Source organism: Neophocaena asiaeorientalis, unplaced genomic scaffold (assembly GCF_003031525.2).
Source record: "Neophocaena asiaeorientalis asiaeorientalis breed wild unplaced genomic scaffold, Neophocaena_asiaeorientalis_V1.1 scaffold5, whole genome shotgun sequence".
In the NCBI taxonomy this organism is placed as follows: domain Eukaryota; kingdom Metazoa; phylum Chordata; class Mammalia; order Artiodactyla; family Phocoenidae; genus Neophocaena; species Neophocaena asiaeorientalis.
The window spans coordinates 11,046,992-11,073,264 of record NW_020174698.1 but is presented as its reverse complement, the minus strand read 5'-3'; the positions used below and the strand labels follow the sequence as shown (position 1 = coordinate 11,073,264).

At 39.6% G+C, this 26,273-nt stretch overlaps 1 protein-coding gene across 1 annotated transcript in view; it reads left to right on the top strand.

Annotated features, from left to right (window-relative positions):
* Positions 1-25,991, top strand: part of NKAIN2 (sodium/potassium transporting ATPase interacting 2) — a 511,469-nt gene extending 485,478 nt beyond the window's left edge. The window contains exons 5-7 of the mRNA XM_024759019.1: positions 6,095-6,155; positions 25,252-25,333; positions 25,967-25,991. Of these exons, the coding sequence (XP_024614787.1) occupies positions 6,095-6,155; positions 25,252-25,333; positions 25,967-25,991 (168 nt within the window). The remainder of the gene's footprint in view (positions 1-6,094; positions 6,156-25,251; positions 25,334-25,966) is intronic.
* The last annotated feature ends 282 nt before the right edge of the window (positions 25,992-26,273 follow it).

Sequence of the window (26,273 nt, the reverse complement as noted above, 5' to 3'; positions counted from 1 at the left end):
TATTATGGATAAAGCTGCTATATGCTTTAGTGTACAGGTTTTTGTGCGAACACATCTTCCTTTCTCTGGCATAAATGGCCAGGAGTGTGTTGCTGGGTTATATTGCAGTTGTGTGTTTAGTTTTTCTAAGAAAACTTCAAACTCTTTTCCAGAGTGGCTATACATAAATATTTCTGTCTTTTTTCTTCCAAGATTTTTGTAGTTGGTCTTCTAAATTTTGACCATCGTGAATCTTGGTATGAATTTCTTTGGGTTTTTCCTGTTTGGGCTTCAATCAGCCTCTTGAATACATAAGTCAAATTTGGAAAATTTGCAGTCACTATTTCTTCGAGTACTTTTTCAGTACTGCTCTTTTTTTCCTTTCCTTTCAGGACTCCAATGACACAAATGTTAGATGTTTTATTATAGTCCTATGGCTGTATGAGGCTCTGTTCATTTTCTTTTTTAGTCTACTTTTTTTCCTCGTGTATATTGGGTAATTTCTATTGTTCTATCTTCAAGTTCACTGATTCAGTCCCGTCTCCTCCATTCTGCAATTGAGTTTTTTTAATTTTGGTTACTGAATTTTTTTTTTCAGTTCTAAATTTTCAGTCTGGTTCTTCTTTATATCTTCTATTTCTTTGATGACACTTTTTTTTTCATTCATTTCAAGTGTGTTCATAACTTCTTGCTGAAGCATTTTTTTTTAACTCTAAAATGTTTGCCAGATAATTCTAACATCTGTCATCCAGCTCTGTGTTAGCTTCCATTGGTTGTCTGTTTTCATTCATGTTGAAAACTTTATCCTTACTGATACAGTGAGGAATTTTAAATTGAAACATGGACACTTTGGGTATTGTATTATGAGACTCTATATCTTCCTTAAATCTTCTGTTTAGTGGGCTTTCTCTGGCGCTCCTTTGGCAGGGGAAGGAGAGACACTGACTCATTACTTCCGAGCAGGGGTTAGAGGTCCAGATTCCCCACTCAGACTCTATTGATACTCAAGAGAGGAAGGGCTTCTCATTAAGGCTTGGAGACAGTGGAAGTTCCTGCTCTCTACTCAGCCTTCACTGGTACCTCCAGGGTACCAAGGTACCAGGGTACCAGGGAAGGCTAGGAGGGGTAGGAGTGCCTTGTTACTGCTCCCAGCTGGCTTCATCTAACACCACAGGGGCAGGGCATTGACCTCATTACTGCTGGTCATTGGTGAAAGTCCTGATTCTCCACTAAGCCTCCTCTGACACCACCCAGTTGGGAAGGGAGGGGTGCCTTCTTACTACAGAGTGAGGCCAGAAGTCTAGATTCCCTTTGGGGGTCTCTACAGACACTACGGAGGGGGACTTCCTCCTTCCTGGCAGGAATGAAAGTCCAGGCTCCCTGCCTCACTTCTCAGACACCACAACCTGGCCAGGAGGGAAGACCTGGCTCCCTCTTCTTTGTTGCTGTGGCTGGGGAGTGGGGTTACAGTTTTTTTCTGTGGCGTTGGCTAAAGAGGGCTATTATTGTCTTAAATTGTTTTTCTGTCTTGTTAGGCTGTCCCTTTCCTGGTCCTTTGGTTAGCGAGAGCAAGCTTTTGTTGGGGCTCTTTTATCTGTGCCTATTGGCATTTCTGTGTCATGGGCTTCTTCAGCCCCAAGTATGGTATATATGAGACAAAAGAAAACTAGGAAACTCACTCCCCTGTCCTTCTTTGGGTCCCAAGATTCCTAGCCAGTCTACCTTCTTTCCATCTTTCAGAGTCTTCCTATGTGTGTTTTATATATATAATGTCCAGGGTTTTCAGCAGTATTTAGAGGGAGGGTTAGGGAAAAGTATGTCTACTCCAACTTCCTGAAAAAAAGTCCAGAAGATAGTATTTTAAACACTAAGGCTATTACATTTTCAATTATTACAATTAAATCTTTTTAAATACTTACCAAAAGGCTTCAGTTTCCTCTTATCTATTAGCTTCTAAGTGAATTTCTGGGATATACAGTCATAATTTGGTTTGTAGATACAAAAAAGAATTTCAATCTGATTTAGTTATAGAGAGAAAATATCATTTCCTTTCAGCCAGTAATGATATCAAGATGATATATAATTCCCTATCAGGTGAATTAGAAGTGAATAAATCATATTAGATGTATCAAGGTGAAAAGATGAATAAAAATTAAAAGATTTAGGCTTAGCTCTGCTTTGAATGCCAAAGACTAAGACAACTGTAATATTTTGGTTTGTTACAAGTGGATAATTATATGTTTGCCTAGTATAATACCACTGGTATCTTTCATTGTTACTCTGAGCCATCTTTAAATAAGGAACAGAATAAATAATTTTATTTTCATTCCAGGTATTCATAACCACTATGACCATGTAGGTCACTGTTTCCTACTTTGGGAACCATTACACCCCTTCACATTGCCCAAACTCCTCTGAAACGGGGCCTCTTGCTCCTCTCTGAACATAATCCACATCTTCCCATAGGTTGCCTGAGCTCTGCTTGGAAGATATTCTCACCTTTCCCATTATTCCCTCTCAAAGCCTTCCACCCCCATCTCTCGAGGTCTATCTCCAAAATGCCAACCTACAACCTACCCTGGGAATGGACTGCCAGTTCTTTGGCAAGGCAACACTTTAGCTCAGTCTTAAAGGATGAGTTAGAACTACTCAAAGGTGGAGAGCTGAGCAAGGAAGGAAGGGAGGAGATGTAGGGCATTCGCATGCTTTGTTGGCAGAAGGGGTTAAAGAGTTAAAGAACAGAGGGCAACCACCTGATATATGTCTGCAAACTACCAACAGCTTAATACTGGCATAAATTCTGAGACAAGGAGTGGTGGGAAATGAGGCTAGACAGGGACTATATATCACATTAGGAAGGATTTGTATTTTGTGAAAACTTTTATACTTCTTCAGTAGAAGATGGGGTGCACCTTAAGTGTACTGCATAGAAAATTACATAGTTAGAATTGCAATTTGATACATACTCAAAGCCCTCTGATTATAGCCCTAACCTGTCTTCACAGCTTTTATTTCCGTTGCTCTAATATGAGGTCCACAAACTCTCATCAGATGGAAGGAATGGCTCTGCCTTGAACACAGTCTATAACTTCCCCGCTTGATGAACTCGCTCAGGAAAAGCAAGGCCCATTTTACCTCTCCTCTGCAAAGATACATATAATGCTCTTCCAAAGGTAGCTGTGAGGATTAATAAGCTAACGCGTGAAATCACCCAGTCTACCGTTTGTCAGTTAGGAGACAATCTATTTTCTTCCTTCCTCCTGGCACTTATCTTAATCTACTTTGAAGTACAATTATATGTGTACCCCTGCTACAAGACTGCAAAATCCTTTAGACTGTGTCTAAAACAGTGGCTCTAAACCAGGGGCAGTTTTGCCTGTGAAGGGATGTATGGCAATGTCTGGAGACATTTTGGATTATCTCAATTATCAACTGTCTCGATCATAGGATGTTAGTAGTTATACATCCTATAATGCATAACAGAGCCCACAAAAAAGAGTTACTCAACCCAAAATGTCAGTGGTGCCGAGGTTGGGAAACCCTGGTTTGGTTCATCTTTGTGGCCTGGGCAGCAGTTAGCTGAGTTGCATTTCATAGGAAGTATTCAGAGCTGTAAGAAATTCGTTGAAACTGCTTTTCTGTAGGTAAATTTATAAGTTGCTGTGAGGGAGTAAAAATTAAATTAGAAATGTATTTGGTGTAGGAAAATTGAAAGGTAACAGAGGTTTATGAATCTTTATTAATTTGGGAGAAACCAATTTCCATTTGTATTTAGAGGTGACCAATTTAAAAGGTGAAGTTCTCTTAATCAGCAAGCTTTTGTAATGAAATGCAGCAGGATTTACTTTTATATCAAAGTCACTCCCCTGATAGTTAAAGAATGCAACCGAATACAATTAAAAGATCACTGGTAAGCAAAACACAGTGCCTTGGCTGCATTCTGGGAGAGGGGTACAGTTAATAATCTAGATTCTAGTGACACTTTAATGAGAAGTTTAAACTCACTGGCCCTGAATCTCAGAATTTATCAATGCTCTTTACCTAGATTTTCATTTAAAAGTAATTAAGTGATGAGTGAAAATCAAGAGAAAAGTTTGTGATTAGGAAAAAAGTTGCTTTGTAGATAATTCAAGTAGTAAGTATTTTAAACTGAAGAGAAGAGATAAACTACTGATAAATCTATGGCATTTAGCCACAATGGTAAGGCCTTCCTGTGGAGGAAGAAGGGGAGATACAGGCAGTACCCAGGGGATTTAACCAAACCCATAGCCTCTTTACCTCGCCACAGTCGGATCCAGCACCCATGACAGAGTACACATGGGACTAGGTCACTCAGTGATACGGGCATTTTCATGGGCCCTGGTGGATAAAAGATTAAGAAGCGTTAATCTGTTTCTCCATTATCTGTGAAAATGCTCAAATCACTGTGTGATTTTGTTTGGTCAAATCAATATCTTTGCTAAAGCCAAATAGGATACACTGGTTTTTAATAGTACCCTGTATTCTAAAAATAAGTCCCATAAAAACAGTAACCTGATGATTCCATTATATAAGGAGACTGTTCTTACTATCACAATTTTATTGCCAATAGCAACATATACTTCAAAGAGAAAAATGCTTATTTGATGACTTTTCTAACATATTTTTAAAAACCTAAGTGCTAATGTAGCATCAGTGGTATGTTATCTAGCTCTCTGTTACTATGTGTAGTGGTTCAGACACTACACTTGGGGGTGGGAGGGCAGCGGGTCCACTGTCCCTCTCATCCAGGATCTGAAAACAAAAGCTTGTGAAGAATATTTTGCATAAGTCTGCTTTCTCATTCATTGCTCTCTCTTAAGCAGGGTCACTGTTTCTGTGCCAGGAAAACCACTGTTTTATCTCATGCCAGATCTCTTTGGAAAAGAACAGAATCTGCCAGAACGTGCTTTCTTTCTCACACTAAAATTAAAGATTTTCTAAAGTTCCTTTTAACCGGACCTCTGTCTCCAAATAGTTCTTCTCATTAAATACCTATCAGTGTACCCTCTGACTTAAAATGTTCCACTCACATCTTCCAGAAATACTGCAATCTGTCAGCTAATGGAAAACAAGTTCATTAGGTTTATCACAGCAGCAACTTTTTGCCCTGTACCTTAGCTTCCTGATTGAAGACTGTAGCCTTTTTCCCAAGGTTCCCTTCCCCGATGCCAAATACTCAGTAGGATCAATGCCTGTCTGAAATGTCACCGTGAAAAATTGTCATCACTGTCCTGAGGACATGCCTTTAAGGATTCCTCCAAACTGGATTGTTTTGGAAAAAAAATTTTCCACATATCAGGAAATTAGTTTGCTTCCTTATACCAGTGCTCATTATTTGACTAAATAATTATACTTATATGAAGGGATACAAAACTACACCATCTGAGGGGACATATATCAAAGGGCTTTACTGTGCTCCTTCACAGATACTATTTCAGTGAGCAAAGACTTCCCTGACCACAGGGACCTCTGTTGTATGCTTCAGAAAGGATGCTCTGATGTGTGCAATCCCAGTCAAATGCATTGTGATATTCCTTACAGTTACCCACCCCATTGCTCCTCTGTATCATGTCATCTTAACTATACTCGGTATGTCCTGGTTCCTGTTACTGGTCTAAATAAGAGTTTTTCTTACTTACAAAGTGTTGAGGCAATATTTCAAGGAATCTCCTTAATATTTTTCTCTCAAAACATTTTTCTGATAGTCAGCAGGAGTCCAATTTTAGTATCTTAGGCTCTGGGCTAATGAAAAGTGAATTAGAAGTTGATTGGCACAAATGCAAATGCTAATCCATTGATGAATGGCCATAATTCTGTATTTTTCCTCTGGACCTAAAATAACTTGTTGTAGATTGTCTGGCAATTAACAAATCTTAAACATAAATGCAGAACAAAGGAAAACAGAGTAATATATTCACTTATAAGTCACATTATATGAATCAAGAATCCACACAGGAGTCCAGATCCAGCCTGATGAACTCTTTTGGAACACTGAATCTAGTCAAAACCACATGCCTTTGAAAAGTCGCTCCCCCAGTGAGATCCAGTACTGTTGCCTTTGCCACATGTCTAAAGCATCTTTGTTTTGTTTCAGCTGGCAGGGTTCATCTACGCCTGTTATGTTGTGAAATGTATAACTGAAGAAGAGGACAGCTGTAAGTATTAAAGCTCTGTTCTGTTTCTTTCAAGTTCAGAGCATCTTCTTTACTGCCTCTTACCTGTTTTCCTCCTTCTCAGACAATATCCCTTAACACATCATTAGAATAGGGACTAAGCCCTTTGTACCCATTAGACTAAAATGGTTTTCATAAAAGTATCCAGCATATAGATAACTAATCCGTTTCACCCAGGACTACAAATCCCAACAATCAGCAATTTGCAATAGTTCCAAAAATTTTCACAAGAACTGACTCCAGATTGATTCAAGAAATTTGTCTTCATGAAACCAAATGTTCATATTTCCTATTCTTTCCTACAATTTGATACAAATAGCTAGAACTTTACGTCAGAGTCTCAGCATTCCGCACTACTGCTTGATCCAGAGTTTAAATGGAGGTACCCTCTCACAAGCCTCTAAGTGGCTCCATTGTCTTCTGCTCTTCTAAAAATTGGCAGGTAGAAGGTTTCACTCCTTCCTTGCCCCCTAAGGATCTGAAATAGGAGGATTGGAAAAAGTATTTCAATGCTCTCTGGGTACTTGTCCATACAGCTATATTTATTCTGAGGAAAAATCAGAGCTGGGAATCGTTTTTCTTGGTTTCCAAAGATATTCATAATGATTGGGGTGTTGAGACAGTGGAGGAAAAGATGAGGATCCACTGCTCTGTTAATAGGATGATTTGAGGAAAATACTCAAAGAGAAATATGTGTTTCTTCTTCACTTTCCAGACATACTAGAAAGAGGGAGGCTGTATCATGTGATTCATTTAGAGGAGACACATTCTCAATCATATCCACACACGATGTAAAATTAGGAATATGCAGTGCATAGTTTTTATTGTTGTTTGCAAAAGGAAATGACAGTCCTTTACAAATAAGTGTTTGTAAAACACTCCTCAATGTATCAAGTGCGATGTCAGTTTGGGGATATTTTAAGATGAGTAGGGACTTCCCTGGTGGCGCAGTGGTTAAGAATCCGCCTGCCAAGGCAGGGGACACGGGTTCGATCCCTGGTCCGGGAAGATCCCACATGCCATGGAGCAACTAAGCCCGTGTGCCACAAATACTGAGGCTGCGCTCTAGAGTCCGCAAGCCACAACTACTGAGCCCGCGTGCCAAGAGCCCGTGCTCCGCAACAAGTCACTGCAATGAGAAGCCCGCGCACCACAACGAAGAGTAGCCGCCGCTCACCACAACTAGGGAAAGCCCACGCACAGCAACGAAGACCCAATGCAGCAAAAATAAATAAATAACTTTATAAAAAAAAAAAAAAAAAGATGAGTAATATGCAGTCTTTTACTTCTAGGAATTAAGCATTTTGTAGGGGAAAGAAACATGTGAACAAATAAGTATAATAAAGCTCTGTAGAGTGTATAGTGTGGGGAGATAGGAAAGGAATCAGGAAAGGTTTCATAGAGAAGGACACTCTTGAGCTTGGTCTTGGAAAATAAATAGATATTTGGATAGCTGATGCGGGAGTAAGGTGATCCCAGGAAAAAGGTGAAAAAGAACCAAGACATATCACAGCCTGCCATGTTGGGGGCAGAGCAGTCAGGTTAATATGACTGAATTATATCCTGTGCTAGAGGTGGGTACCCAGAGATGACTGGAAAAGATGAGATAGTAGAAAAACGGTTATGACAGAGTAAGGAGTCTGGACTTTATTTTGTATAGCATGATGGCCAATCAATTGGCAGTTAATAGAAAGAGTAACAATCAGAAATGCACTTCAGAAGAAACATAATGGTATCAGTATGAAGGAGAGACTTGAACGGGAGGGTCGAGATGAAGGAAAGACAGACAGATTAGGACACCGTGAAAATGACTGAGATATGAGATGATGAGGGTCTGGACTAAGCCCAGTGTTGGAGAGGGAGAGGATAGATATGTTATTAAACATAAAAACAATACTGATTAATGGACTGTGGATGGGTACTATGTAAGCAGTAAGGAAGAGGCTGACAGATTTCTGAATTTCTGATATGAGTGAATGGATAGATGAAAATGTCACTTGAGGAAAGTAGAATGGGGATGCAGCAACTGGTTCAGTTTGGAAAGGTTAAGTTTGAGGTGCTTCACAAAGATGCAGGAGAAGATATCTAGTAAGCATTTGTCCTACGCCCAAAAGATTTATTCTGTTGGAAGGGTAAATATTAGGAAAGGTAAAAGATATATGGATTTTAAAATGTATGGACTCCACAAACTGTAAGTTCATTCAGCTATTAACCATTCAGTGTCTTTGTGCCAAATCCTTGATGAGTCTATAGGTTAAATTTCATATGGGAATTGAGCTTTCTCTAAACTATAGTGTTTGATTTTATTTCACAATGATGTCTGCATTTTTATCTTCAGAAAAATATACTGACACACCAAGTCTCCTAGACAGATAATCGGTATCTCTCCAGAATAGTACCTCCCAAGCGGGATCCCAGAAATGCTAGTCCATAAGCTATACTGCTCAAAAAAGATTCCAAAGCCAAGTAGGTTTGACACTGAAAATTTAGAATGCACATTTATGTATTAACATCTGAGAGTACTGCAATAAAGAAGTATGTCCAATTTGTCCTAATCCAGTTTTGTTTTAACCATATTGTGTTGGATGAGATACAGTGAGGCCAGAAGCCGATCAAAGAGAGAAACCAAAAAGGGTTTTACCACATTCACGGTTCCCTAGGGAGAACACAGCATGCCATGCAGGGCCACTCAGGGAAAGCATCATCGTGGGTCATGAGGCAGAGAGAGAAAGAGAGAGGAGAGAGAGAAAGACAGAGAGAGAGACGGAGGGAGGAGAAAGAGAGAGACACACACACACACACACACACGCAGAACCGTAAGCAAGTGCTTTTATTGTGGTTTCCAGGGAAAGGACCAGGCAAGGCAGGGTAAAAGGATTTAGGATTGGCTAAGTTTGAAAGAGGTCCCCATGAAATTCATGTTCACTGTGAGTGTCAGAGAATAAGGTTTGGGGCTATCTAAGGTCTCCAGATGTTTGGGGTGGGCCAGGCTTAACTTGGGAACAGCCTGTGGTCATTCTGTAGATGTTAGGGCATTTTACAGAAACTAAAAGTATAGTTAATATCCCAAACATTTGAACACGGAACCTTTTTTCATAAGAAATCTTAATATTCCAGGGAATTATAATTCCAGGGAACTCGTTTTAGGGAATTCTGCCCTAGGTCAAGTTTTGGTCAAAGCCATGTAAATCCAAGGGGATGTGAAGTCACAAATATCTTTTGGAAGATAAGGCTTATCTTTCAAGTATCTAATAAACTGTTCTCCATAATGCTTATGTCTTTTTATGTATTTTGACCACAACTCCTTAAGTGCCTTTATTAATCTAAAAGAAAAGCAGACTTATCACAGACAACTTTTCTAATGTTAGCCTTTTTGCTCAGTGAGTAAGATATGAACTACTCTCCTTTTTTTATATCCTAGTAGACTCATGCTTATCATGAACGTTACTGGGATGACTAAACAACCTGGAGGAGATGCTCATTTGGGCCAGTTCTCTGTCCAGTTAGGTCTGTTTACTTGTGGTCACTCACACACAGACAATTACGAATATTTGTTGAGTAAAATGCTTTAGATTGATATTTCCCATGCATTATCATTATCTTGATCACCGGTCTATATGTTTACCTCCAGGCACTGCCTAGAACACATGACTTCCAATGCTCAAGTGTAAAAAAGGCTGCAATTTCTATCTAGTTTTCAGTAATCATAAAGAAAATTATTTTGATCCTTTAAAAATGTTTTGGCTTGATGAATGTACAATAAAACACACACACACACACACACACACACACACACACACGCACACACACATGCACACACACACAAATGCTCTCAGAAAGTAAGTCCTGAAAGATGGGAAAAGTTTAATGTATATATAAACAGGAAAAGGATCTCTGTGTAACTATTCTTACCTGCTGTGGATTTGCAATGAAGCAACCTGATGGGAGTGTAGTACAGGAGGAGATGCCAGCTCCCTACTTGCCAAATTAGTTAAGTTTCCATTCCTAAGAGCCTCAAAAGGAACACAGGACAGTTTGGGTTCTGTAGCTGTGCTGAGAATGGACTGTGGAGATAAGGGCCTAATTACGGCACCTGGAAGACTGAAATATTCTTGACGTCAATAGAAGCGGACCGGCTCTGTACCCATTTTTGATATCTGAGGCTCAGCAGCAAGTGTAGCCAGAGAGCCTCAGAGGCACCACACTCTAGGGAGCTAAGGCGAGGGTTCAGGCTCCATGAGCGAAGAGTCAAACTTAGACTCCACAAATAGCAATAAATCATCATTGAACTAGAGGGAGTTCCTGCAGGCACATCAAATGCCTAGGATTTTTTTCTTTATTTCTTCTTTTAAACAGTATCTCATTTACTTTTCTAGAGGCCAGTTTTATAAATACTTATATAGACACTTTAATGCAAAGTTGTTGTTAATTTCCCCAACGAAAACCCTTGGCCTTGAAGTTTACATCTCTGACCCTCTGTTTATCTAAGCCAGAGCCCCAGCCTGACAGGCCAACTGGCTGTGCAAACTTACAGGACAACACTGCCATCTGCTGTGCCTATCAGGAGATGACAACCACCCTTGGAGCAAAGATTTCAAATAGGAAGATGTGGGCAATTCCGCCCCCATGTATCAGTCACCTAGGGGTGCAATAACAAAATATAACAGACTGGGTGGCTTAAACAATGCATATTTATTTTCTCACAGTTCTGAGGGCTAGAAGTCCAAGATCAAGGTGTTGGCAGGTTTGGTTTCTCCTAAAGCCTCTCTCCTTGGCTTATAGAAGGCTGAATTCTCACTTTGCCCCCTTTTCTCTGTCTGTGCATGCCCCAATGTCTCTTCCTCTTCTTATAAGGTCACCAGTTTTATTGAATTAGGGCCACGTACTTATGGCCTCTTTAGCCTTAATTACCTCTTTAAAGGCCCCATCTCCAAATACAATCACATAGCAGGTTAGGCCTTTAACAGATAAATTTGGAAGGGGATACCATTCAGACCATAACATCCCATATCTAAAGATACACACACACACACACACACACACACACACGCACACACGCACACACCATGTGGCTGCTGGCTATTTGAAAATACCTATGGGGAACAGAGTGGGGCTAGCTTCTGCTCACTGGTACATCAAATGCCTATGGGTAAGAGGCTCCAGGTGGTAACGGTAGCCTCCCTGCTCCTGGCTCACTGCCAGTAGGCAGGAGTTGCGGTCCGCATCTCCTGCTGTGAGGTGGGGTGATCTGCCTTCAGATGAGAAGCTCCTCACCAGAAAAAAGCTGGGACCTGCTCCAGAGGGTGTGCCTTGACACTTGAACCTTATTTGAGTGGGGCAGCCATCACAACATACTTTTATATATTTGTAAAAGGCAGCGATATGTCTTAGGAGAAAAGGCTTTCTCCAAGAGAGCGGGCATCCCTCGCTGAGCTGTCTTTGTGGCTGGGCTCTTCACTGTATCATCTGTTGCCAACCATGCTGAGTTTTCCTTATGACCTCCAGTGTTTTTTATTCCCCTCTACTTGTTCTCTTTGACGGTATTCTGTGAAAGAAATAAAATGTTCTGAGATTTCTGGTCTGGCGCCTTTTATTATACTTGTAGCTCTTCTCTCCCATAATCCTCAGCTCTTCTGCACCGGAGTCTAATGTCCACTTACAGTGAGAGAACTAAGAACTTATCAGCTTCATTGGAGTTGTTAGATGTGACAATTAAAAGGAAAACATGCAGCTGTGGAAAAATAATAACTTATCCATAATAGAAAAAATAGGCAACATGATTTCTCAATTTTTATTATGTTTTCTTATAAACCTTTGCCTTAATAGTTAAACTAAAAATAAAAATAAACATCAGTCCTCTGGAAAGTGGATCCATTTTTCTAAGTAGTCACTATCTTTTCTAAAAGAGATTCAGTGTGTTTAAAAATGTTCTTAAATATTCAAATCATCCGGGAAAATATGCAGAATGTCATTTTAAAAATATCCTAAGAGGGCTTATTTTGAAAAAAATATTGGAAAATTAATTCTAGATGTTTAAACACACATGTTCACATACACACATGCACAAACCTACCAACCAAGCACAGATTCATAAAAGCCTGTCCTGAATTCTCTAAAATAAACTGGCCTTGGGATAACAGTCATAATCGATTTATAGACTCTTTCATTTGAAAAGCAAACCACAGGAAATGATTCACTTCTCTGAAGCTAATAATTTTCTGTTATTTTTGTTTGATTTTTCTTCTAAAGCCTGCCGGCCTACACTTCTGTGTATTGAACTCTGTTCTGTATATTTCGATCGCTTTTCCAGTTTGACAGGATCATTGAGTTTGGATGCAATTCTTTGAGCACAAGGACACACTCTCCCGCCTGTGGGGGAGGGTAGAGGTGGCAAGGGAGGAGTACTCGTCCATTAAAAAATATTTGGTTCTTTCTGTTTATAAAGGAATGTAAGTTTACTGCAGAATGTAGAGAAAATACAGATAAACAAACAAAAAAGAAAATTAGAATGATTTCACAATTTTGAATTCTGGTTCTCAGGTAACATTTGGGTATATGTCTGCTTTCTTCCTTTCTTCTTTTTCTTTCTCTCTATCTGGTTGTTAGGGCCATATTATACAGTCTGTTTGGTAACCTGAGCTTTCTTTCTTATTATTTATAAACCACTCTCCAAACATAACCTAAGGGGTAGGCAATTAGCAGTTCAAAAAAGGTGCCAAGTTCCTGGGTGCCAGGTTGACAGGTAGAGTTATGAGAATGGTGTGTCTATTTTTACTGTTCAAATATCATACTCAAGCAATCAAATGAAAGCGTAGTATGTTATTGTTTTCTTTATAACATTTGTTTTGTAATTCTGAAGGTGACTGAGTGAAATAACCTTGTCTATATCTGCCAGGCTCCCACAAAATCAAAATGTGCTGTTCCCTTCCCCATCTCTGAACAGAATCACATATGATTAGAGTCTGGAGCCCCAGACTTCAGAGGCTACTAACCTTGAGCTAGTGCCCTGCAGAATCATAGTGGGGCCAAGGTAGAACGTGTCACCTTGCTCCTCTTCCAACTTCCCAGAGCACAGGAGCTCTGCATTTATTTAATTTTACAACTCTTGATTCCGCTTAAGATTTCCTGTGAACTAAGAACACCACAGAGTTTGAAATGATAGGAAACTACTGCCTACTGCTCTATTTCAACACTTTAATTTTATAGGCCCATATAGATTAAATGACTTGCCCCAGGTCACTGAGCTTATCGGTGAACTTCTGACATAATATAGCACATATTGACTCCCTCAGGGTAAGAGTATTAGGGGATGCTAGTGGGGACCACAGCTATCTTGACCACCACTACATCCTCAGCATCCAGCCTACCCCCAACCTGAAGCAGGACTCAGTAAGTATATGGGGAAAAAACGAATCAATCAGCTCTCCACTAACATTTCTTGGACTATATGGAAACTCCTAAGGAAATGTGACATTTTTTTTTAGATCCTAATTGATTCTAAGTAAATGAATAATGAATTAGAATAAAGCAGCTTTCATCGTTTTCTAGACAAATGGAAGAAAGCAGAAAAAAAAGATAAGCTGCCATATGTAAAAATAAAAGACAGCACCTGAAACGAATGCTTACATATAGATGTGCCTCCTGTCAATCACATGCAAGCTCCTGTCAGTGACAACAGCCTTCCCTAACAGTGATACAATTGTTACACTGTCTCCCAAAATTAGTGCTGGTCTTTTTTTCAGCCTGCTGTTAAGTTGCTCCCTCTCGTGGTCAGGGGAGAGAAAACATATGCACTTTATTTTTAAATTTGGATATTCAGGTCCAAATTGAGTCTTCTTTAACAATCACTTCTCATATTCTCCCTTTTCTCTTAACGTCTCCTCCATTATACTCTACTGCTTATTATACACACACATACACACACATACATGCACACTATGATCATCTTTAAATAAATCTAATGTTCCCCAATCAAAAATAGCGGGGAAAGAAATTGATTCATTCCCTATCCTTTGTTGATTCGAAACAGTCAGGACCTTGTTTCTAAAGAGTCAATGTTGAGGTAACTATATTCATACTAGCAAAGGAGGACCTTTAACTGGGGTGTAATAAAGGAGGTATGTGGTGCAGAAAACTGATGTGATCCAGTAGATGAATAACATCCAAGTTGTTTTAATCCGCCTCAATGGAAAAGAAAGCAACAGCATGTGAAAGGAAGGAGAAGTGGTGACATTTATGGAAATGAATAAAAGAAACATCTCCCATTTTGATTATTCTGCCTCTTCCAATTCTCTAATACCTAGTCCACCTGTACTGGGTGTCCTGTACTTGTTTCCTCACCATCTCTCTCTATACCCACATGGATAATGACATGAGAAGGAAAGCAGCTAAGTGGCAGAAAAATAGGACGCTTTTAGCACCAATATACAGGCTCACAAAATAAAATTGCTGGGATCCCTTAGTCCTACCTTGAAAGGACAAATGAGAACAAGACAAAGAGCTGGCCCAGGAAACAGAAGTCTTAAAAGCTCTCTAAAGCTGAGACGTGCTAAGAAAGAAGACTGTACATTCAAAGTTAGTCTTTTGATAAATGATGCTGGCTGTTGCCAATTTCATTACGACCAGTTTTACTTTAGTGGTGGAAATGGCATCTAATAGGAACAGAAGGCCAAGCTTAGCTATCTCCTTCTTAACAGCAGGAGGACTAAAAACACTGCATCTGTAAGGATGGCCACCAGGTATGCAGAATGAAAACATCTGAGTGGAGCAGCCTTACACAGAGCGCTGCAAGAGTGCCTTGTAAATAAGCAGCATAGGGCGAACCCTCAATCCTGTGACATTTAAATGAGGCTGCTCCAGCAGCAGAGTCAGGAAGGCCTCCATGAGGATGGGTTGGCATTGTGTGGCAGGGAGTGAAGGAGAAACAAACTTAAAGCTCACAGGAGGCGAGGTTTATTTAAATAATAGAAGGTAATTAGGCTGAAGACAAAAATCAGTGATGGCATTTTAAAATTACAATTAATTTAAAGGTTAATTTCCTTTGGTGTTAAAATCTTATTTAAAACATTTACCAGGAAAGGAAATGAGGATGTTACTATCAAGAGGTGTAGAGTGCTTCTGGGAATCCATGCCTATTATCACTGGAAAATTAGGTTAGGCCCAAAGTGAGAATTTCAATTCATGTCTGTGTATAATAGATGGCAGTCTGGTCTCAGTGTCAGCAGGGTTGGCTGGGGCAGTGCAGGATTTGCATTTTTTGTTTGTTTGTTTATGGGATTACTTGCAAATGTTTCCAACAAAGAAGGCTAGTTTATACATGAACAATCCTGACACACAAAAAAAATTGGATAGGGACTGCTGCCTTTGTAACTAATGACGCTGATGTTAAAGGAATTCCCAAGAGCACAGAGGCAAAGAGACGCACATAGTCACTCATCCATATACCTTCATCCCGGAAGTAAATTAAAAGGGGGCCACAGTATTTCTGTGGGCTCCAAACCTGTCAATCCGATGCTTCTCTCCCAGGTCCCACCATTTTCATCACTCTGTTTTCCAGCTGGGAATTGTCATGTCTCATGTCTCAGGTTCCAATATACCCTATTCAGCAGTTCATCTCCCTGGAAACTTGCTTAGTAAAATCAATGCATAATAGTAGTAACAGCCAGAGGGGAAACAACTCCTTTGCACTAAATTATCCCATTCATGACGCCTTTGCAGATTTGTTCATTTTAAATGTTTTATTGCTGTTATCAGTATGTAAACCAATCCCACAAATATGGAATTGTGCAGATCATAGCTCTATGAACAATATTAGCAATCACCTGCTTTAATCCCCTAATTTTACCTCTGAGGAAAGGAACACTGAAATTGTTTTGCCCTGAGTCAATCATTTAGAGTCAGTGCTGGGAGCAGAAGTTGTCTCCCGATTCTAGGTATACTTTACACATCACTTCACTGTGAGACTCGACGTAGATTCTTCCAACACATGTTTGCTGAGTAGCCACTGCACATGGTAGGCTGTGTATTAGTCACCAGGCACGAGGCAGACACTGTCTTTGCCCTCCTGATACTTACAGCCCAGCACACAGTTCACAGGAGGAACTACGCCAAAGCGTGATGAGCGTTCAGACAAGGAGAGTGGGGGTAGGGGGACATAGCCCAGGGGTGCCTCATCCAGTTAAGAAAACTAGGAAATTCTTCCCTGAGGAAATGACATTTCCACCAAAACCTAAAGGACAAATCAGGGGGATATGCAGAATTTAACAAAAATCGGTGTCTTTTTTAAAAAGGGTAACTTTTTCCACCCGTATTGACCAAATGGACACCATAATTCACACAGGAATCATCTTAAGTGTTTTTAATGAACCCCATACAGCAAATCTAGTTTCACCTTTCTCACATGGCTGGAAAAATATTAGAGTAACCACTGGACATCCTCATACCTGAAACTGCTATTGTTGTTCTATAAAGATGAGTAATTTAGGTTTAGTCCTCCTTTCTGGAGGCTGCAAAATAATGCGAAGATTGTGTTAGCAAAAATTACAAGGGGATTTTAGCATGCACGCTTTATTTTTCATTTTCGTAAATATGTATGCATTGATGTGCCCACATCCTAATTAAAACCACTGCATTTAAATGGGCTGTGCCTTCTAATATATATAAATATATCCTGGATGTCAGCTGAGAAGACATACCCAATCATGTCTAACTAGCTTGCCTACAGCCTGTAATCACTGCTCTTTCCAATTTCAACGGCAAGGCATGTCACATAATTGAAAGCCATTCTAATAGGGGAGAACAAAACAGAGACTGGTAAATCTAATCCACCCAAATGGCATGGCACAAAGTGAGGCCAGGCACCTTTAAGATAAAGTTTGCTTAGCCATTTCATCATATTCTGCACACGATTCCACAGTTATTGAAAGTAACAAAGGTATCTGAATACATAATTTTCTAACTCTAGCTTTACAATTTCTTGATCTTCTCAGCTCTTACCATCTTTGTCACCACTCACTTCACCTACCTCCTTAGTTCCCTTCACCAAGGAGGCTAATTTTTATCACCTTCATTATGGAGGAAGAAGGCTTCTCTAAAAATCACCAGTTCTAAAATTCTCTGCCTGACTATAAACTCCTATCTTTACTCCCTCCTTGTTCTCCTGCTTCCCTCCTGGAGGAATTTTTCTTCACCTTTATTTAGGAGCTTCCCTCCACTGGAATCTTTCTTTATCTTTCTGCTCATCATCTGTCTCCTGAATCCACAGGAGCAGTGATGCTCTTACAGGCACACTTAGTTTCCTTCCTCGCTTTCTCTTCCACGGTCCTTGGATTTTCCATGTCCCTGCTTGACGAGGCTCAGGTGCAGTTTCTCCACTCCTAACCCTGGGCTGCTGCAAGTGGCTGGAGAGAGTCCCTAAACCCAGCTGGATGCTCTCTCCTGCTCAACGGGGCTCTCACTCCTCTCCCGTGGACAGTGTGCCACAGTCACCACAGGACGAGCTCCAAACCTTTCCAAGTTCCTGAAGTCTAGTACCCAAACCTGAGAAAATCAAAGCTACCAAACTTCTTCCATTTTTCCCTCAGAACCTCAAAAATTCTATACTAGCAATTATCTTTCTGTCTTTTAGAAACCCTCTCCAAATCTGAGGGGAACCATTAAGCTTTTCCTCTCCAAAGCAATCCTTCCACCAAGCCTTGGCTTCATCCCCTCTGCCTGGTTCAGGAGATGAGCTCTTGGTGTCTTCATTCTCGCCCACTCCACTGTAAAGTTCCTCTTCCCTACATATGGGTCGAAGTCTCATAGACTACAAACCAGGCTGGGCCTAGCCTCTCCCCATCCTTTCGGATAATATATAAGGTGATTTCCAAAACTATTTGAAATATGGAAACTCAGTTCTATGTAGTTTTTTTAAAATAAATCTTCCCTTTTTTTTCCAGAATATGTCACATATGTCACATTCCTACTGCTTGCCAGACCACAATTAACCAACCACGTGGGCATTAAGGGTTTCCATAAACCTACCTCAGCTTCTGCTGATGATTTCCACACTCATGTCGTTCCATACAAAATTCCTGTAAATTCTACACAAAGTTCTCCTCTTTGATCCTTACCTCCATCTACTTCCCAGGCCTGAAAAATTCTCATCCTTTCAGTAAAGAACCTAAATATACATTTTAAAGCATAATTTGAATCATTCTTTTGGTATAAATCCCTTGCTAAAAGAGATGAGATCCCAAATCTACCTGTAGTGCATCCATAAAATACATGCATCTAAGTATTAAACACATATAACCCTGTGAAGTTGGAACTGTTTTATTATCTCCACTTCACAAAGGAAGAAAGTCAGGCTCAGAGCAATTGTGACCTGCTTGTGGATATGATGCTGGTCAGAAGGGAAGGCACACCTGAGCCCAGGTCTTCCAACTACCAAGCCCTCAATCATTATACTACTTCATACTTTCCCTGTGATATAGCCAGTGATGGCATTAGATTATTAGAATAAGATTCAATAGCAAGATACTGGTCTCAGCAGAAGACCAGCATGTGTTTCTTCAAATCTCACCTAAGGTACTGGCCACACTGAGAATTAGCAAAAATAGGCAAGAGTGCAAAGACAAAACAGTTTATCAAGTGGAAACTTATATTTCATTTTTATTTTTAGAACCAACAGTTTAAAGTGGTTACTCAAATGATCTCTAACCAAAGAAATATTTCATTTTTATACCATTGTGGTGATCGCATTCCACTTTCAGTTTTTAGTATATGTAAATGTGTTACCACGTTTAAAATACTGAAGATCTGGTTCTGATACAACTAAGAGAGAAACATGGAAAATAGAATCCTAAGACCCTGAGAAAATGTTATTTTCTGAACAAGGTTAGGAACTGAAGCATCTGCCATGATTTAACTAATAAGTCTCATGTCATTCAATGCATGTTTCGCCTGCCAGAAGCTCTCTGTAGCATCACACTTCAGTGACCTTTCAGGCAATAACAGACTAAAGTACCCCTACAAAGGGTTGTGTTTTCCTAATCAGAAAAAAAAAATAGCTATGAGTCCACTCAGAGATACAAGTCCAGACTGAGCACATCAAGCTCACACAGGAAGCTGAACTGCTGCCACCACGTAAGTCTGTGTTCAAGGAAGGTGGGGCTTTTGAATTTGGGCTACAGTAGGTTATGCTCTGAGTTCCTTTTGTGCAACTGGAGATAAGTACCCTTGAAATAGAGACCTGCAGAGACAATGGATTTACACTCTGTTTTCATAGGCCCACACAAATTTTTTTAATGTCCTTCAATGAGTTCTTCCAAATATTTAGGCTTAGCTTTCTGTGAACTGCCTGTTAAAATTTCCCCCCATAGCCTTTTCCAGCTCTGTCTCCAAAAGAGAGTGTGTTGCCTAGTGGCTTAGTCATTAATAACCAAGGTACAATATTATATTACAATACCTCCCTGCCAACATGTATTTAAAAAAGCAGTTTTAAGTTTGCTGAACTCAGCGTTCATGATTAAAAGGTTTAAATAAAAGGGAAGCTCACAACAGGGAATATATATGAGTGAGGAATATTTATTCAAAAAGCACTTTTCTCTTACTTGGTAATTTTGAAATCCCACTATTATTAACTTTCTTAAATCATAGTTATTAAACTGACATGGCACTTTACTAATTTAAAATCATGGGGCATCTCTGTGCCTCTGTCGGTAAGTAGACAAAAACACACCCATATTGCAGATAGGAAAACTAAACCAAAGAGAAAACGCTGTTAACATCTGAAAAGAAAATAACATTCCTGAGTTGTTTTCAGATGACCAAAAGCAAATCACTACAATGAGGAAAAGATTAAACAAGTACAAATTTTATTTTATTTTGTCACCTACCCAGTCATGTACCTCTGTTTAGGATGCTATGAACTGGCCAGAAAGAAAGCAATGTTTTCCCTAGCAGTTATCAACATTTGCAACATAGCATTCATCAGTGGATTACCCTCTCAGCCCAGTCATTCTGATGCTAAAGCAGGTCCTAGCCTCTTTCTTTCTACTCCCCTAGATCAAAGAGACTAGAGTGGTGCCTTCTTCCCAATGGTATCCAAAAGATTTCTTTTATCTCACAGGACCCAAGCAATCACTGACATTCTAGATCTTCTATAAATGGTCCTCTCTTTATTATCATTCAAGACCTTATGAAGGAAAGGGTAAATGCACTCAGTCAAATTTCACTTAGAAATTTTACCAGCATCTTCCATGCTTAAATCAATTGTCTTTAAAAACAACAACAGCCTGAAGAGTTTATTCAGTAAATATGGCTTCCATGAGCCAGACACTGTTCTGGGTTCTGGGGCTACTGTAGTAAATAGTAAATCTCATGCAGCTTAAATTATAGTGATAGGATCAACAACAGAAAAGTAGAGTCACAATATGTCAGGTGGAGATAGTTTTCAATAAAGCACAATAAAGCTGAATGAGGAAAAAGAAATTAACCTCTAAAATCCCAGCAAGTCCCTAATCTGCCTTGCACCAATTACAATTACATTTCCCTTTTCCCAAGTGTTTCCTGGTCCTTGCTGCTTGTACGTGCCACATATAACTTACATACTACATTTCCTAATGAAGCCAAACACCAACTCCCTCCTCTCATTCTTTTCGTTCCATTAAAGGCTGCAGCATCCTCCTAGACAACAAATTTGAGCTATGAGCCAAACATCTAGATGCCACCTCAATTACCTGGAGAAGTACCTGCTAGCTGTTTCATGACTCCTATTGCTTAGGAAAGTTTTACAATATTCAGTAGCCTCTTTAGAGCCTAAATAAATGTAATTATATAAAAGAAAACAGACCAAAGTGGTATTGAGGATATTCTAAAAATGTAAGCTAACCCCAGTAATTCAATTTTAAGAGAGAAAAACAAAATTTCTTCTACTATGCTCTCCACCCACATGGCACCCCAAAGAGTTCCAAATTATGGGTGAAACACCATTCTGTAAAAGATACAGAGAACCATGTCTACCTACACTGACCACCACACTCTTAACTCTAGTGGTCAGTTGGATCCAGCTTATTAATATTCCTCTCCTTCAGGTCTTTAGGAAGACATCCAAACAATTACTGAGAATGAGTACATGTGGAAACTGACCTTACATAAATTCTTTGGCTGTGAACACAGACAGGTATATAAAATACACTACAGAAAATACATCCTTTGATTCTGATTTAAATTTGAATGCCCCCTCACAAGTGAGATGGTAAAAATGCATCCTGGTTACATTCAGATCCTCTTCTTCTCTCATCTTGGTTCTGAGTCATTTGCTGTTGCATCCTTTTCCATGACCCCAGATGATCTGAATGATCAGAACAATCACAATCCTTCTGTCAAAACTTTAGCACTATCCTCCCCAGTTGGGTAGTTGTAAATCGGCTCTACCAACCCACACATCAGATAGATGGCTAATAAGAGCAAGACCCAGACAACTCAACCTCCATTCGCAACAGTACTCAGACACATCTCATTTCCCTTCTGGGCTTTTCTCATGTCTCCAGAAGGTCTACACTGCTCCTGACTCAAGCTTTGTTTCCCAGTTTTGGTCCCAATTCTATCCTTTGGACTTGAAGATTCATCTTGGTTTCTTCCGGTTATCCCTTGGCTCACTGCACAGTCCCTGACTTATAAATTACCATCTGTTTTTTTCTGCCATCCATCTCACACCTCTGGAATCAAGCTAAGGAAATATTTCAAAACAACAATAAAAAACACTAATAAGCCTGAGATTGACTTGGATCTCGGTTTCAGTGGAGGAGACCTTACTGTTTACATCTGCCCACTCTCTTCTCCAGCACCAGGGTGGGGCCATCTTACTAACAGGGAACCTCAGAACAAGGAAACTTTAATGCTTGAATGCCTCTCAGAAAACTAGTCCTTAAGTCTTAATGTTGGTAAGAGTGAACCCAGGGGTTCCCGGGTTCCCTGGTGGCGCAGTGGTTGAGAGACCGCCTGCCGATGCGGGGGACACGGGTTCGTGCCCCGGTCCGGGAGGATCCCACGTGCCACGGAGCGGCTGGGCCCATGGGCCATGGCCGCTGAGCCTGTGCGTCCGGAGCCTGTGCTCTGCAACGGGAGAGGCCCCAGCAGTGACAGGCCCGCATACCCCCCCAAAAAAAAAAAAAAAAAAAGAGTGAACCCAAATGAACAGGAATTTAGGCACTATCTGCAATGAATCCCCAATTGTAGAAAATAATTTCTCAAAATACAAACTTTAAATATAGTTGCCATTCAATTATTGTACAGCTCTTCTGGTACCATTTATATTAGCTAATGTGCTAACGTGGGCAATTCAGAAAACAAAAGAGGTTCGCTCTCTTTTAAGTCATCTTCTATAAAATATTTGATATAGTTCTACAGTTGTTCCAAATTAAAACACTTTCTTTCTCCTAAACTGCATGGTTTAGAAGAATTATGAAGAAAATCCTGAATTTTTAAGGGATTTTAATTTTCTTCTTCCATACCACATGTCTCACCCAGGGCTCTACGTTCCTTATTTTATCCTCACACTAATAGTATTAAGTATTATAATTCTTGTGTAAGAGAAGTTAAGTGATTTGTCTAAGGTCACACAGCTGGCAAGTGGTCAAAGCAGCATTTGAACCCTGATCCTTCTAACATCAGGATCTCTGTCCTTTTCATTACACTGTAGTCCTCCTTATCTGTAGTTTCACTTTCCATGGTTTCAATTACCTGCCATCAACTGCAGTCTGAAAAGATTAAACAGAATAAACAATTCATAAGTTTTAAATCGTGAGCCATTCTGAGTAGTGGTGATGAAATCTCACACCATCCTGCTCTGTCCCTCCAGTAACATAAATCATCCCTTTGTCCAGCATATTCATGCTGTGTATGCTACCCATCCATTAGTATAGGGAAAAAAAAATAGTATTGTGTATACATAGGGTTCAGTACTATTCATGGTTCAAGCATCCACTAAGGGTCTTGGACTGTATCCCCGCAGATAAGGGGGACTGCTGCACTATTCCACTTCTGACCAGAAGAGAAATCCTGCCTCAATAAAAGGGTTTTCATGATAAAAAGAGATATTAAATCATAAGACACGGAGGCACCTTGAAAGCATATTAATAAGTGAAAGAAGCCAATCAGAAAAGGCTAGATACTATAGGAGTCCAACTCTATGACATTCTGGAAAAGGCAAAACTATGGAGACAGTAAAAAGGTCAGTGGTTGCTAGAGATTAGGGGAGAGGGAGGGATAAAAAGGCAGAACACAGGACTTTTAGGGCAGTGAAACTATTCTGTATGATACTAACATCGTGGATACATGTCATTACATCACTTCACCAGAAGTGAACCATAATACAAACTCTGGACTTTAGGTGGTAACAATATGTCAGTATAGGTTTATCAGCCATAACAAATGCACCACGCTGGTTGGGATGTTGACAGTAGGGGAGGTTGTGCATGTGCTGGGCGGGGTGGGGGCAGGAGGGGGTATATAGCAACTCTTGGTATTTTCTTCTCAATTTTGCTGTGAACCTAAAACTGCTCTAAAAAATAAAATCTATTTTAAAAAAATGAAAAGATTTCCCCACTAAACAGACATCATGGACTTTATGTTACTTGCTCCAATTTCTACCTGTAACACTTAGGATATTAAAAAGAACAAAAACTAGTCAAAGCTAAGCCAATAGAAAAAGATATTAGAAAAAGTAAAGATATCCTCTAGCACCCTAATGCAGTTTCTAGTTTCCTCTCTTTCTTCTTCCAGTCATCTATCTTGTCAGCTTTTTGTTGTTTTGCCTCTTTTTGCCCCACCACACGACCTCCACATCCAGGAATGGGAAAGAAAAAACAAAACCAAAACATTTTCACAGCACTCTTAGTATCTACTGTCCCAGTTACTACCCCTTCCAAAATGTAGTGGTATAAAACAACCATTATTATGCTCATGGATCTGTGGGTTAAGAATCCAGACAGGGCACAGTGAGGATAGCTTGTTTCTGATCCCGGATGTCAGGGCCCTCAGCTAGGAGATTCCAAGATTGGGTTGACTCAACAGCTTGGGGCTGGAATCATTTGGAGGCAATTTTTCTCACATGTCTGGGTGTTGATGGTGACTATCAGCTGGGACCTTAGCTAGCCCGTCAGCCAAAATCATATCCGAGGGTCCTCCATTGATCTCTCCAGGTGCACTAGTTTGGGATTCCTAGTTTGGGCATGATGGCTGTGTTCCAAAAGAGAGCATCCCTAAAGAGCAAAGTACATGACATTTTTTTGATCTAGCCTTGGAAGTCACAAAATGTCACTTCTACCATACTCTACTGGTCAAAGTGGCCGCAACGTTCTACCCAGGTTCAAGAGGAAGGGACAAAGACCCAAACCTCAGGATGGGGTGAGTGTCAAGGTCACACTGCAGGCAGGTATGGAATAGGAGATATTGTTGCAGCTATTTTGGATAATATAATCTACCACAGTAACTCTTGTTACATCTCATTGTACCTTAAATACCTAGGTATGTATTGCATTTGAATGTTTGGTTAGAGTTTGCTGCACATCTTTATTTCTGATTGTCTATTTGAGATTATGAACCACATAATGGCAGGGACAGCCATTTTGAGCTAATTTACATGACCTCCACCATCACACCTTGTTCTTGACAATCATAGGATATAACACTATTACTAGTGCCGCAATTGCTGATAGGTACATGCACTTGAGCGATCATTATTTTTTACATTTGTAATGTGTTGCAAAAAATCTCCATGCTAACCAAAAAGACATATAGCATCTTAATTGTGCAAGTGAATTTTATTGCTCCAATTAGGTCTTGGTTGCTTCAAAGGAGTATATAAATTTCTTCTCCCTAGTGAATAGATTCTTGTAAAGCAATAATTGAATCTCACAGTTGAGGGGGGAAAAAAATCACTGCCTTGAAGGAACTATCTTTTTTCCTCCACAATTAGCTAGTTCTGGTTTAATAGATTATTAAAAGGTTTATATTAGTAATCTGTGTGAGACCTTGATCGTGAACGTTTATCTCTTCTGAAAAGTTAACTAATTAAGGCGATTGTCCCTTTCAGTTGATTTCATAGGTGGCTTTGACTCTTATGGCTATCAGGGGCCTCAGAAGACATCTCATTTACAGCTACAGCCTATGTACATGTAAGTACTTTAATTTGGAGGTATTCTTCTGGGATACTAAAAGATGATTAAGAAAATGTTATTGTGGCACAAAATAGATGGCATGCAGCTTTCCTTCAGTCATTTACTTTCAGTATTTTCTCTTCTATTAATATTGTTCTGACTGAGATAATTCTAATAATTTTTTTAAAATTTAACTTATCAGGAAAGCTATCTCTAAAGTTACTTTTAAAAGTAGTCTTACTTAAGTATCAACTACATGGCTAAAAATCCAATATAATATACAACTTCTTTGAATTACCCCAAATTTGTATATTTTGAAAATGATATAACATTGTAGGTAGTTATATGTAACTATATATAAGCCATATATCCTGGTTTTCCCAGTATAGTCTTAGTTTACATGGGTTGTCCTGATATAATTATTACCAGCACACCCTATTAGTCTTAAAAGTGTTCTCATTTGGATGATAAATGATAGGTTATCACCTTAATTATGTGTAGTGTTAGAAAATAATAATACTCTTTCATTTTTCTGGTGTGAAAAGTGAAAATGAAACCAGAATATTAACACTGAAACTTATCAGACCCTTAACTCTAGCACTCAAGAGAGCAGACATACAATCAGAGCCTGATTTTTATATCTGTGTTTAGGCAAATTCCCTTGGATAACAACTGATAACAAATTCTATATATCAGCATCAAGTGATATGCTGAATTGCAAGCGAAGATCAAAATAGAAAGTAAGATTCCAATTCATTTCGAAATGTGAGCTTCTCTCTTTGAAGATATGTGTTTGTCGTCGTTGTCCTCCACCATTGAATCATTTTACCTTTTAATATTGTTAGTGTGTAGGATAATAAATACATTTTTTGGATTATTTCTCCTCCAGAGAGATTAAAGTAATCCTTATACATCCCCTTTTAAGCTTTTCTTTACAAAGGGAATGATCTATGCATCA